Raw genomic sequence first — 13,922 nt, forward strand, 5'->3', positions numbered from 1 at the left:
GCTGCTGCTGCTGCTGCTGCTGCTGCTGCTGCTGCTGCTGCTGCTGCTGCTGCTGCTGCTGCTGCTGCTGCTGCTGCTGCTGCTGCTGCTGCTGCTGCTGCTGCTGCTGCTGCTGCTGCTGCTGCTGCTGCTGCTGCTGCTGCTGCTGCTGCTGCTGCTGCTGCTGCTGCTGCTGCTGCTGCTGCAAGGACTTAAGTGACACGGCATGTCGTTTTGACATTTCAAATGCTTTATTGATTCAACAGTTTGTTTTACCACAGAGAAAATGTGTCTGGATACAACTGGAACATCTGCATTGTGTGAAGCTTGAGACAAAGTACTGCAGCACTAACAGTCAGGTTGTTTGGGATTTAACGAGCCAGAGAGAGAATGCACAAAATGGCACAAGGCAGTAAACATAAGGCAGTAGCTGCTTCAACTGATAAAAGTCTCAACTTAAGATAAATACTAACAAATATTAAAGCCTGTAGCAACTGATGGGACATCAGACGTGCTGAATAAAGTAATAACCCTCTAAATGACTCATTTTATAAGATCTGCCATCACTGAGAAGATGTTCTCTTCAGACGTTCTCCTCTTGAAATGCCAGTTACAATCATAACATGTTATCACATCCTTTGTGAAAGTATTTACCTAAATTATAGCTTTAAAGAATTGTTAATGAACATTTTAACACAACAGTTGCTCACAGGCCTTAGAGCTACAACAAGGACGAGGACTTTTCAAAGTATAATGGCGTTTCTTTCTAACAATTAAAGTACAACAACTGGGAACATTCAATCAGCTTGACACACAGTCCAGAACTAAGTTTCATGGCACAAACATCCATATTTCACAGTCTGGTTTCACCAATATTTGGGCACCTTTTGGACTTTTGGTGTAGAGTTATTATTTTGGGCAACCTCCTTTCTCCTTCTGAAACTGGGCAATCTGATTGAAAATAGTTAACAGGTTAGATGGGAGGGCTTTTTTAGCCCTTCCTTCTGGCTCTGAAGTCAAACTACTCTCTTTGTTGGGATTTCCGGCAGCTTGTGGTCTTTTACCGTTTGCTGCGTCTGACCTGCTGCTGCCGGCGTCCACTACTTTCCCCTTTCTGTTGTCCAGCTCTCTCCTTGCCTCTCCTACCTCTTCAATATTCTCCCGCTCTCTGCACTCATACCTTCCGCCATCAAAGGAGTTCCTCTTGGAGGAGTCGTGTCTCATCCCTCTGTCTACTTGTTTTGATGCAGAACCCAAATTCCCTAAATATTCAGATTTGAAAGTGGATTTCCGTGAATACTCGGACTCCACGGACGAGCAGGATAGCTTTCGCTTTCTGTCCTCGCCCGAGCTACTTCTCCTCTTGGAGTCACTGTTTCTCCTGTCTTTCCTGTTATCTTTCCTCCCCTTGTCCCTACTCGTGCTCCCCATTTCCTCTCTTTCTGGGCTTCTGCCCCTTTCCCTGCTCTCCCCTCTGTCCCTTCCCTTCCTTTGTCTGCGTGAGGAGTCAGACTCTTCATCCTCTGAAGCTGCAGACAACGAGTACAGTTGAGAGATGCGTCTATCGTCAGCATCCTTCACCAATACGTCGGCTTCATCCCGCTCTCCAAAACCCGGGCCTCCCTTCTGGTGGAGAAATGTGGCGGAGGTATTGGGAGGAGCGGGATACCACTCCACCTCGTCCTCCTCTTTCACCTTCCTGTCTTTCTCGCTCTTACCCTCCTCACTCCTGCTCTCCACTGAGGAGATCCTGCGATGGCGCTTACTTCCTCGCTCAGACCGCCTCCTCCTCTTCTTCTTCTTTTTGGACCTCCTGCGAGAGGAGGAGGATGACGACGATGGAGAGGAGTTCCTGGAAGAAGCAGTGGATGACGAAGAGGCCGATCTCTTCCGTTTTTTCTTCATCCTGTAAAATTAAAAAAAAAAAAGACAATCACTGAACATTTCATTCTCATTCAAAAATAAATATGATGCTTTGAAGTTACAAAATGACTTGCATGGCTTCATCTGCAGGTTATTGACCTGGCACACTTTCAAAAGAGCAGAGTCAACTCACCTCTTCTCCTCTTTTAAGATCTTACGCAATTTCTCAGCACTGATCTGGCTGCTCGTGGCTTTGTCCGCCAGCGCTTCTTCTCGCAGGCGAATCGATTTCTTTAAAGTCGCCGGGCAAAGCAAGACATGACAACGGCAGGCAAAAGACCCACAAAGACGCAATCAAACAGGCCATGCCCCAAGACAAGCAACGGAAACCCCGAAATCGATCGGTATTCAGCCATTCATTCATTCATTTGAGTAAAAATGATGGGGAGGTGGTGGCAAGTCAAAAGTTTGAGAAGGACAGAGGAACATTAGCGATCAGACACCAGATGACAGAATGATTGAGAAATATACAGAGAGTCACATATTTACCACAGAAAGAAAGTGGTGTGATCCGAGAGAACGATTGTTGGCAGAGAAACAGATGGATGGACAGACGTACAGGCAGAGATGTGCAGAGAAAACAAACAGCATTTGTTCCCCATCGAGCCAGAGAAGGTTTCAACGTTACCGTATTTGGATCAGGGACACGGCACACACAAGTGTCCAGTGTAGCAGTCGTTGTCATTGTGCCGTTTGTTTAATTTCACACCGGCAAGGCAGGTGACAAGACCAAGGCAGTTGGAGGGTCAAATGGCAGAGTCCCAGGGTCGCAGACACACACACACACACACCAAAACACTTCATCAGTATTACAAACCAAACAGTGGCGCTCACAAAGGATTTTATTCAGGGCAACGTTTCTTTTACAAAGTAGAGTTTAGTTGATATAGTTCTGTTTTAATAGCACACGACAACTTGCCCTTCATTCAACACCATGGACAGCACTCCACGGCGCTCTGGTCCAGATATTGTTAAGCCCCTCTACAACCCTTACCCCCCCCCGGATGTTTTCACCTCTGAGTGAGTGGACTTGATTAATGTGTGTGAGCGTTTACAGACTACTCTTTGTCAAGGAAGAATCCTTCAACAGCAGAACTTAAAGGACGTCCTCGAATCCCAGCGAAGGACCGTTCCAATGTCAAGGATCCTTTGAATTTTAGGATTTTGAAAGGTGCCAAACACACACTTGAAGGTGTTCAAATGTGTGTTATGGCTTTCGTTGCCCACCAACCGACTCGTTCAGCAAGCTATTATTAGCACGAAGTTACCGGCGGAGAGGGACAGTGGAGTATGACTTGTTTTATATGTTAATAAAAAAACAGGAGGCCTTTAGAAAACAAAACAAGAAAATAAAAACATTAAAAAAACAATTGACGTTTGTATAAAGATATGTTGGGTAAATGTTGGCTCACTAGAAGAGATCGGAGTCATCGCTAATGTTATTAGTAACCTGTCAAAGGGCTTTTTCGGCTCAGAAAATGTGTGTAGTTATTATTGACAATATGTCTGTATTTAACCAATAATATGTAGTAACACATAAACCGAAGTCACCTTATTAAATAAAAAAGTTTTATTAAAAATGATTCTATACAAGCAAAGATTGTTTTGCCAATAAAATAGATTTACATTTTTTAGGGAAATGTATGACCCCAAGCAGTTTATAACTTTGTGATGCAGTGTATAAACAAAGAAGGAATGTTTGATGTTCTGATATTAATCTTTAACTAACATTAAGCTTGTAAACTGTTCGCAGACACATGGAAATTTCAATCCTTTCAGTTTAAATCGTATTCCCATGATTGGTAAAGGATCAGAGTGTGTAATGATTTACACCCACATTACCTTTTTTAAACACCTGGAAGTGTAAACATACAGGAAAGTTTGAATTTAAACCTGCTACAATCAATTCTCTCGCCTTTGAGTGAAGCGTAAATGTTTGTTGTGAACACAATATTATATCATCACCTTCAAGGTTGATAGGGTGAACTATTCAGTAAACAGTTGCCCATTTATTCATCCAGCAGATGGCGCAACATTCACATTTATTTGCAGTTGTTAGTCCAACATTCACTTTCTTGTTTTGAGTTTCCACCAACTAGTGGGGGAACTATCCGTTTCTTTAGTTGCTTTATACTTCACTATGTTTACCAGCTGGTCATGAATGGTCTGTGTCATTTGGCACTGGGCCACTATACTTTAGTTTTTTTTAAAGCTGAACACAACACTGATGAGCGTGGTGAGACTCAATCAAAACAGAAATGCCAAAAAGTGAGTTGAGAGACACAAACCGCTCTGCAGAGTTGGAGATAATCATCTGTGGTTTGCGACCCCCTTTCACACACAAAAAGTAATGTGATCCATTGTTAATTTACAAATACTGATTAGAGTTGCTTCATGAACCAAAAGACAGGATCAAACCTCCTCGTAAAAAATCTAGAAACATATTTAGTTTTTCCCGTCATACTTAGTCAATATGTTGACTTCAGGTTTTGATATGGCCATTGTGGTTGCCAAGTTCTTTCATTGTTAAGCCTCAAGTACAGACAGTGCGTTTGCCCAACCCTGTTTGTGTGTCTGTTTGTGTGTGTGTGTGTGTGTGTGTATGGCCTGCTCACCTGTATCATGTCTGTGATCTTGTGCAGGGCCTCCTGCGCCTCAGGGCTCGAGTCATCCAGAGATAAAGCTCTCCTATACAATCCCTCTGCTGTTACTAACTTCTCATGTTCCTCAAGCCTAAAGAAACACACACACAATCCACCTCTGAGTAAACAAGGTCAGCGTTATTCCTGAGAAATAAATAAATAAATAATGAATAACAAAATTCACATTTCCACTATTATCTTGTCATTTCAATACAGAAACGAGCCAAACCAGTTGACGCTGATTTATTTGTTCCTAAAGAGCATTCATCATTTTGTTTACTCAAAGTTGACTAAGAATGGACATATTCAAACTGTTTTAGGATTGTCCTGTCTGCTTGATATACTTTACTAGTTGTAAACCAGTAAAAATATATATATATATATATATTTAGAGGCAGCATAGCAGACTTTGTCTTCAATGTGCTGTGCAACTGCTGGGATGCCTCTTCAACCCCACATGTAGGAAGAAAAAGCACGATAATGATTAAGTACTTGGTCAATAATGGCTAATCCTTATGGATTAATTAAAGTGTGACAGAACTACTCGTAGAAAAACAAGCACGTCTCAGAAGGTTTTTGTACACAGTTTGAAACACAGCTCCGACACTGGCTCCGACACTGAACTCGTCCTTCTACATTCTCAACATAACTCAAGCAGTGAATTGATGGAGCTTGTCAAACAGCTCGCGAGTATACAGAGTATACAGAGTATATCAGCGCTTTAAAAGTCAAGAAAGTCATTTAACCTAAAGCTACTTTAAATGACCATCTGCCTTTTGTTGAAAGATCACAACTATTATCATTTTGAATTATAACTACACTGCTAATTAAAACAATACTTCAGGGGCTGAAGAGTATTGTCAGTATTTAAAAAAGAAAGCAACTTCCTATAAATTGTTTACAGACAAATCCTTGCAAAGCATTTTTACTTTATTATTTACACTACACTTTAATAAACATCTGCTGGTTTTAACAAGCAAACGTAGCACATAGAAGAAGAAGAGGAGCAGTAACAATGCCATCACAGACTACAAAATGTCAGCTCTTGCAGGGGGTGAGAATTGAAATGAACCGCTTACTGTTTCCCTCTCTCCACCAGCGTCTGGCAGAGGTACTTCTTGGCGTTGCGGTGATCCGGACAGCTCTCTAGGGCCAGTTCAAAGTCCGTTATCGCCTTAATGATGCTGCCTTTGTTTGCATACCTGAACAAATGAAATGATGGAAACACACATCTTAAAAGAGGAATTAATCATTGTATCTACAGGGACTAATACAACTAGAAAACTAGGTTTCTGAACACATTAGTATTGCCTACAGAGAGATCATAACGTCTAAGTATGCAGTTTAAGCGTGTAAAACAGACAATTATGTAATATATATTTCAATTTTCTGCATCATTTATCTGTAATGTAGTTCTTAAATGAGACCCCTTTCTGTTATCTCTGGCACCAAGTGAACGACAGCTGTATATTGCAACATAGACAAGTACATTATGACAAGGACAGGTGTGGTATCTGAATGTTCTTCTTCATATTGTCTTCCAAACTCATTGATGCATACTCCGTCAATTTTACATACAGTTTAGAAGAAATTACATTTCCCATCTCTTATTAAAAACAACTGCAACTTTTTAAAACACTTGACAGAATGAAAATGGAGCAGATCGCTTGTGAAACTCAAGCATAGGTATGCAATGCTTCAAGGTATAATTATCAAGAACATTAAGAAGTTACTGGAACTTGTGACACCAAACCGGTTATACAACGTTAACACATCCAAAGTAGGTTGCAGGAAATGAAATAAGAAATCGACTCACAGAGCTCCACGAGCCACCAGTGCTTCTACATTACTAGTGTCGATATCCAAGGCTTTGTTGTATTCGTTCATGGCTTCCACATGGTGACCATGTTTGAAGTGGGCCACACCCGCACGCACACTGAAACAACACAGAGACAAGGAGCAGGAATGTCAAGTCAGAAAAAGCTAGATGAAGAAAGACTTCATAAAAACAGGATGTTGTATATGATACACAAAATAAATATTGTGTTGTTACCACTTCAAAGCCCATGATGCAGACTGCTTCTTCCTGATTGCAGTGGCAAAATCTTCCTGTTGAAAAAGTTTACTGTGGAGAGAAGAGGCACAGAATATAGCCAGGGAGATGAAAGTTTCCTACTTGCTGTTTATTTCCAGTATATATCCATGCAGGCATAAATCCATGCATCAATTACAACAGGTTAAAGTTGCCAATGTCTTAATTTTCCTTCCAGTTTTAGGTATATCTACAGGACTTAGGTATATCTACAAGTGCTTACTTGCAATTCTCTGCACATTCTGTAACTTGCCTTGATATTTACTATTTATGAAATGAAATGAAAAGTACTTTATTAATCTCCAAGGAGAAATTTTTTTCCAAGGAGAAATTTTTTAGAGAGGCAACCCACATTTGACGACTGCTACTTTTAGACTTCTCATTTTCAAAAAAGTAATACAGGGAGACTAAAAGCTAGTTGACATGTTTATTACCTTTGTAGTCCTCTCATCATTGATGGTGGTTGGGTGTCACTAAGCCCAACCTTTTTCAGCAGGTAGGCCACGACAGAGGGGTTGTGGTAGCCATGGCAGCTCTTCAGTATACACTCGTACGTCTCACTGGAGTCAGCGGCTGCAAGAACGCTACGACTAAAAAAAGGGGAGATGGGTTAGCGTAGCATGCTAAAACTGAACACTTCGGCCTTGTTCAGGCTGCAAGCCCGAATCCTTTTTTTTTTTTGCACATCCAGATGTATTTGGCTTATCTAGACTGTATCCAGATTGACTGTATAAAGTCAAGTCGGCAAAAAAAATCACACATTTGAAGCTGGTTTGAAATGCAATTCCAATTGGATTTCTACAGATGTGTTTTCTGGCCGCTCAAAACAGACCTCAAAGTGTTTTTTTTGTGTCGGTCGCTACTAGCAGAGCTTAATGGAGAACACCATGGAGAAGAACAGTCTGCGCACAGACTACAGAATAAGTCGTCTGCTGGCACTTTCTATCTCTCCATGACTGCAGCAGCAAACAGTCTCAATGTAGCCTAACTTGAAGAACAAGAAAAACCCTCACCGCAGAATATTCCATGAAACCATTAGATGTGCTCTCAGGGCTTATTTGTCTTAGTGATCACAAAGGAAACAATGTCATGAACTCAGTTGATCTGTGTTAAATAATGAAGCGCAACAACAGACAACTATTTTAAACAAGTTGTTTTTAACAGATGCACCATTTAGTATTATTCACACAAAAAACATTTCAAGCATATTTTAATTAGTTTTGAGATTTTCTAAGTTAAGTGTAGTATATTTTGTAATATTGTATCACGTCAGGTGGTGTATTTACCTGTAGTGTATGGGCAGCTCCTCCCGGGGAACGACACCCAGTTTGATTTGGTCCAAGTTGGGAGGAAGAGAGGCCTGGAGGACGGAGACTGTGATTTTCTCCTGGTAGCGGTCGATATCTTTCACTGCAGCTACAGAGCGAGAAAGTAGAAAACTCAGAGGACTTAAAAAATACCAAACGTTATAGCCCATGTGTATAATGCATTATAAACATACTTATGTGTTACAACCTGATCACATCACTGTGACAGTTATATATATACACACACACACACACACACACACACACACACACACACACACACACACACACACACAATATTCATATATGATTTCTAACAATCATATTTAGAAAAAACAAAGCATTTTATTATGACACATTAGGATTCAAGTATAATAGTTTATAATTGTTTTTTGCAAGGATCATGGTGTATTATAATTTCCATAATCACTGTTTATTGCAATGCAATAATAACTTAATAACAAGTGCTCATTAAGTGATTTAAGTGAAGTATTAAAATTCCTGAGCTATACGTCGATACATTATATTGAAAGATGGTTATTGGTTACTCTAACACTTATAATGTAATGTTTCCCCAAAATATTCAATTTACAGATACAAGGTACATCAAATATAGATATTCCCTGATCCTATCTCTACTTTACTTGTAGGCATACATAACAGAGGTAAATAATACTTTAAGGAAGGACTCACAATTCATAAAAGTTATCACAATAGCAATCCTTTTATCCTCCGTCATTTAATTTAACTAAATAACTTTGTTTTGCAGCAAATATTGAGCCAAGTATAACTTTTCAAGACAACTTGGTCAGAATTAAAGTCTTGCAACAATGAAAGCTTTAGTAAAAAAAACACAGCTGATAGTTTGGCTGTCAGACAAAGTCTGCACAGAGGTGATTGAAGACAAAGCAACAAAGACACTAACCTCTGATGAAGTCCCCGGTCTGGAAGTAGGACAGTGGATCATCATGGTTACCAATAGAGGGAATTTCTCTGATGTGACAAAGAGCCTGTAGGTAGAAAACAAAGGAAATTCCATCAGTATAATTGCACAATTTACAACAGTAATTATTATAGTTACACAAACTGCATGTGTCTTGACTTAAGACCTCAACATGTACGGCGCACCGAGAGACATTCAAGTCAGTATTAGTACTGGTAGAGCTGGACAATTAAAATCTACTGCATCTACAAAGGTTGATTGATTGGTTTCAATCTATTACCAGGTTTACGACACGATTCAATGGCATTCAAATAATATAGCTTGTTGACATACCGACAACTCTAGGTCCTCTATGTCTCTCTTCAGTCCTCCTGCTGTGCAAAGTAGAGTAAGAAAGAAGCCATATTCTCTAATGTTGTTGATCCTCCCCACAACAATGTCTCCTTTTTCCAGGTCCCTGTACATCATGGCTCTTCTTTCTTCATAAGAAACCTCCATGAATAACTCTACTGGCGGCATGATGGCATAGGGCTCTGGGAAAGTAGAAGAAAACTGATTTAAACATGTTTCAAATGAAGGTACATTACTCTGTATTAGGGTATATCCAGAATAAAGCAGTGAGATTTAATTTGTCAGATGACGTGGAAATAATACATTTGTGATTTGTTCAGCACCTCAGTAAAATTGCTTAGCAATGATTGTCCGGCTAACAATTATGAGCAACTGATAATATAAATCCTTATATTCTGGTGTCTATTAAAGTTCATCTTAGCGAGGTCAGTACAACACAGCTATGCAGTTTTAGTTGTCTATGAAATGTCCAGTTGTCACAGGAAGCTAGTCACACGCCTGGACTCTTCAACACCCAAACCAGTATATTGACAATAGGGAAGCAGACTGGCTGTTGCACGTTCCAGTTGTGTGAGAAAAGATGAGAACACGATAAGAACTAATTAAATGTTACTTTGCTTGTGATATGTTGATGACGGAAAACCGTGTATTAAAGAGCTGAACTTCCGGCTGTTCGAGGTGTTTTTGGACGGTTAACCTGAGTGTTGGCTGGACGACTCCCTGCTTTTGCAGCTGCGGCGCTCAGTACTTGGGATTAGAGGAAATAAATTACGAAAACGAGAGAAGTTGTTGAACTGAATTCTTCCACAGGTAACACCAGTAGTTGATACACAAGCCTCTATTTTAGTCAATCCAACTGTCCACACAGGTCGCCCTACATTCAACACTGTGCCTTAATGTAACCTGTGTAGACACAGACTGAAGCTGCGGCTCCGCCAATGTGCTGCTCACGCTATGTGTGGACATAAATCTTTAGAAAATGTACATATTTGATAACTTAGTGTGGACCGAGTCTGGGAGATCAAACCAACACACACCTGCAGCGTCATCATCCTGCTCATGTTCCTCTTCTTGATGAGTGATGGTCCTCCACGATGGACAGAACAGGATGTCAGCCTTCCGGGCAATGAACTGCTCCACAAGGGGGCTGTCCTGCCCATCACTCTTGCTGCACACGAAACAAACATGTTCAAAGAGGTTTAACTGTTTGTAAAACTAGGTGTTGTGTAGAGCACGCCTGGAAAACAAACGCATAGGAAGAAGAAATAAGGAGGCAAAACAGTTGAATTATTACACACTATCAGTGCTGACTTTAGAGATACAACATTTCGGTAATAGACCATTTTGCATTAAAAAAACAATATGAAAGAGCAGGCTGCAACAACTAATCAAAAGGGTTCTCAAATCAAGTCAATTACACTATCCATTACAAATTTAAAAAAAAAAAACAGCCTTAAAACAGGTCTAGAGCTGAAACAATAAATTAGTAGTTGATTCGGCAAACAAAAAAATAAATAAACAACGATTTCGATAATTAATTTGATTAAACAAAAAAATACAAATTAATAACTCTTAGCCAGTTTGAAGTGCCTTGCTTTGAGTTTTAAAATTGAAAAACTAAATGAAGGAATTTAGCTTTATATAGTTGATCAGGCAAAACAAATGAGTCCATCAGCTTGGATTTATGGAATTTGTGACTGAATTCTTTTGTGCACTTTTCACTATTTAAAAGTTATTGAACACAATGACAATAATTATTAAATGGAACCTTAAGAGAGACTAATAATTTATCAAGATCCACAGAATATAAAGAAAAATCTAGAAATATGAAAAAGAAAAATTAGATGGGAAATGTTTTTTTTTTGTATCTACAAGATAATAATAACTGACAATAATTTGTCAAAGCTCATATGTCAACTAGAATCTTCATTAAAACAAAAGCATACAAAAACAAAATGAACTGAAATACCTTTCACACGAGACCTTGCACAGGTCAGACACCACAGCTTGGAAGTCTGGGTTTTCTGTTTGTTCACATTTCAGTTTGTTGAAAAACGATTCTCCATGATAGGTCAGACACTGCCTTAACAAGTCTCTGTCCATTCTGTATTCACAGGACTGCAGTCACATTATTCTACAAGTCAAAAAATAGAGAAGCCATTGAGTACCGTTGGCTATGTCTGAAAGGTTTTAGCATAATTTAGCGAACGTGTTATGTGTATTGCAGTGGCGACATACTTTCCCCCGTCAATAAGCACGTCTAACTACCAGCTGTGTGCACCAACTCGGATGTTAAAGTGCTAAAGGTCCATTAAATACACTTTAATGGATGTAAGTTAGCTCGATAACAACGTTGCTCTTCGTCGTTTAGCTAGCCACCAAAACAAAGCTAACGTTAGTTATTCAGCTAAAATACGAGCGAGTTGAAATTATCTTCGTAATAAACAATATTCCAAAAGTGTTACACATGCAAGGTACCTCTGTTTCCTAAAACGACACGACTATCATTTTAATTCCACAAAGTCTCGAATACTCTTTTCTCGTGCATCGCCCATTACTATCACACATGGACGAGTGCGCATGCGTAAGGTGTGTTACACTGAAACCGTCGGGAGAAACAAGTCCCACCGAGGAACCAAACATTAATAATTTTTTTAAATATGTTGAATCTTTATTAAGCTATATTCAGAAATAAATCCTCCTCTTAGAAGCAATTATGTTCAAAGTAAAATACCCTACCACAATGTAGCCCCACACAGCCTTAATGAGCCAAAAAAGGATGAAGTACTCAGATCTTACTCACATAAAACTAGTAATACTACAGTGTAAAAATACTCTGTTACAATTAAAAATTACTGAAGTATTGGATTGTTTTTTACTTTGTTGAATTAACAAAAAAAAAACAGACAAAGCAGGTGAAGAAAATAATTGCATTACATGAATAAGAAACCTGTTTGACAACCTTGATGAGGATTCACAGTAACGCCTTTATAAGAGGACGTTCAGTGTAATGTCATTCAGTGTAATGTTTCAATTGTTATCAACTCATGTTGATGGAGATTTCTACTCCATTTAATTCGTAGTTACTTAATACCAGCCTCTAAAATCAAGGAGTTCCCCAGTGGAAAACACTCGTCTGTACCTGTAACTCATCATGGAAAGAACAATTCTTTGTTTGATATTTTTGTTTGGATATTTACATGTATCCTGTGGACAAGGTAAAAAAAATTAAGTGATACTTTCATGGCTTTGATTGTTTGTCTTTTACTTCTGTTCGCATTTCTGTATTTTCTGACTAAAAATACCTTGACTTTGGTGCAACAAAGATGTTGCACAACGCCACGTCTGGTCTTTGTTTGTGGTTCGTGACACTGTGAAGTGAATGATTATGACTACAAAATCTCAACGCGGTGGTTCTTTGATCATGTCAACCACTTGAGGATACTGCACAAACTAAATGAGCAGACTGAAAGAAAAATAAGGAGAGAGGATTATGGCAATGACAGAGGAAGAGCATATAATGAAGCCAGGATATCAAAAGTATTACAGGGTCACTTTGAATGCTGCATTTCTTCATAAAACCTTGAAACCCAGGTCTTTTTTCCCCAGTTCTACCATGATAGCGAGCTATAGCTTTTTGTGGTCACTTCAGTCAGTTATCCTGATAATGGAAATTCCCCTCATATTAACTCATTGTTGTTGTTGTTGTTTTTTCTTACCTTGATCAAGGATATAATCCCTAAATTGTAGTTATGGTTGCAATTGTAGTTGTGGTTGTTACAACCCCAGTTCCGGTGGTGGCTTCAATTGTGGTTGATCAATTAGTATTGTTAATATAAAAGAATTTCGAGAAAAACTACTATTATATTACGTTACAATTTATTTGGCTGAAGCTTTTGTTCAAAGCAACTTAGAAGTGCATTTACTATGATGTCAATCATATCAGTATTTCTATCTCTGTCTCTCTCTTATCTTAAGTAGGAGGTATGTTTTTTTTAATTTTTTTATTCTGCTCTGTATTTCTGAATTAAGAAGATTATTATCACAAAATTCCTGGTCACCATTGTGACGACCAGCACATGGTTTGTTCTGGATGAACTGCAGTTATTACAGCCGCTAACGGAAGTTCTGTCTCAAAAGCTGCGGTCCCAGCTAATTCTTGTCTCATTTGTGGTCTGATAGACAGTAAACTCATCAAATTCCTCATTAATTCCTAATTACTCTAGTGTCATATTTCGTGATGACGGACCCTCAATGGCGGAATATAAGGGAATTCAGCCAGATACAAACATCAGGAATCATGCTAGGGCCCATGAAAACCGTTTACAGTATTTTGAGATAAATACCTAAAACTAATTAATTCAAAAGAACATGAACAGAATTTCTTCACAGGAAAACTTTTAAAGGAATTCTAAGAATCGAATAAAAATGTTTTTCTCAAGTGAATATATTACGCTTCCATTATAAGAAGAGATAAATAGCAGGATATAAAAGAAAACAATATTTTTGTTGAATGCCAAATGCAGCACCCGAGCCCACGCCACTCCCCAGACACCACCACCCACAAACCCCTAAACTTGTCCAGAGAGAGAACAAAGCAGGGAATTAGAGAAACAAAATGTTATTTTCTGATTCTTATACAGCGGTTACATCCTAAAGGATGCCAAATGCTGAAAAGTAAATGA

At 39.1% G+C, this 13,922-nt stretch overlaps 1 protein-coding gene across 6 annotated transcripts; it reads right to left on the reverse strand.

Moving 5' to 3' along the window:
• Positions 1–208: 208 nt before the first annotated feature.
• Positions 209–11,815, reverse strand: ttc14 (tetratricopeptide repeat domain 14). 6 transcript variants are annotated; one of them, XM_068589652.1, is made up of 14 exons: positions 11,716–11,815; positions 11,476–11,608; positions 11,207–11,371; positions 10,275–10,405; positions 9,220–9,419; positions 8,869–8,953; positions 7,923–8,052; positions 7,071–7,226; positions 6,598–6,669; positions 6,361–6,480; positions 5,624–5,746; positions 4,518–4,635; positions 2,036–2,133; positions 209–1,885 (listed from the first exon to the last, which is right to left on the reverse strand). In XM_068589652.1, the coding sequence occupies exons 3-14, from the start codon at positions 11,338–11,340 to the stop codon at positions 889–891; spliced, it is 2,364 nt and encodes a 787-aa protein (XP_068445753.1). In that variant the 5' UTR covers positions 11,341–11,371; positions 11,476–11,608; positions 11,716–11,815; the 3' UTR covers positions 209–888. The 6 variants fall into 6 exon arrangements, 5 of the variants coding, with proteins under 5 accessions (XP_068445753.1, XP_068445754.1, XP_068445755.1 ...); XM_068589655.1 differs by having other exon boundaries at positions 1,438–1,605; positions 1,698–1,885; positions 11,476–11,809; XM_068589653.1 differs by lacking the exon at positions 11,476–11,608 and having other exon boundaries at positions 11,716–11,809.
• Positions 11,816–13,922: the final 2,107 nt, after the last annotated feature.

Source organism: Clinocottus analis, unplaced genomic scaffold, assembly GCF_023055335.1.
Source record: "Clinocottus analis isolate CAN_PGR_092001 unplaced genomic scaffold, fCliAna1.0.p SCAF_23, whole genome shotgun sequence".
Lineage (NCBI taxonomy): Eukaryota > Metazoa > Chordata > Actinopteri > Perciformes > Cottidae > Clinocottus > Clinocottus analis.

What these genes read in the sequence shown, in the direction of transcription:
- ttc14 (XM_068589652.1), bottom strand. Translation starts at nt 11,340, where the DNA reads ATGGACAGAGACTTGTTAAGGCAGTGTCTGACCTATCATGGAGAATCG. An exon ending in GACCGGGGACTTCATCAGAG is followed by an intron (nt 8,053 to 8,868) that starts GTTAGTGTCTTT and finishes CTCGCTCTGTAG; the next exon opens with CTGCAGTGAAAGATATCGAC. An exon ending in GAGCTGCCCATACACTACAG is followed by an intron (nt 7,227 to 7,922) that starts GTAAATACACCA and finishes CCCTTTTTTTAG; the next exon opens with TCGTAGCGTTCTTGCAGCCG.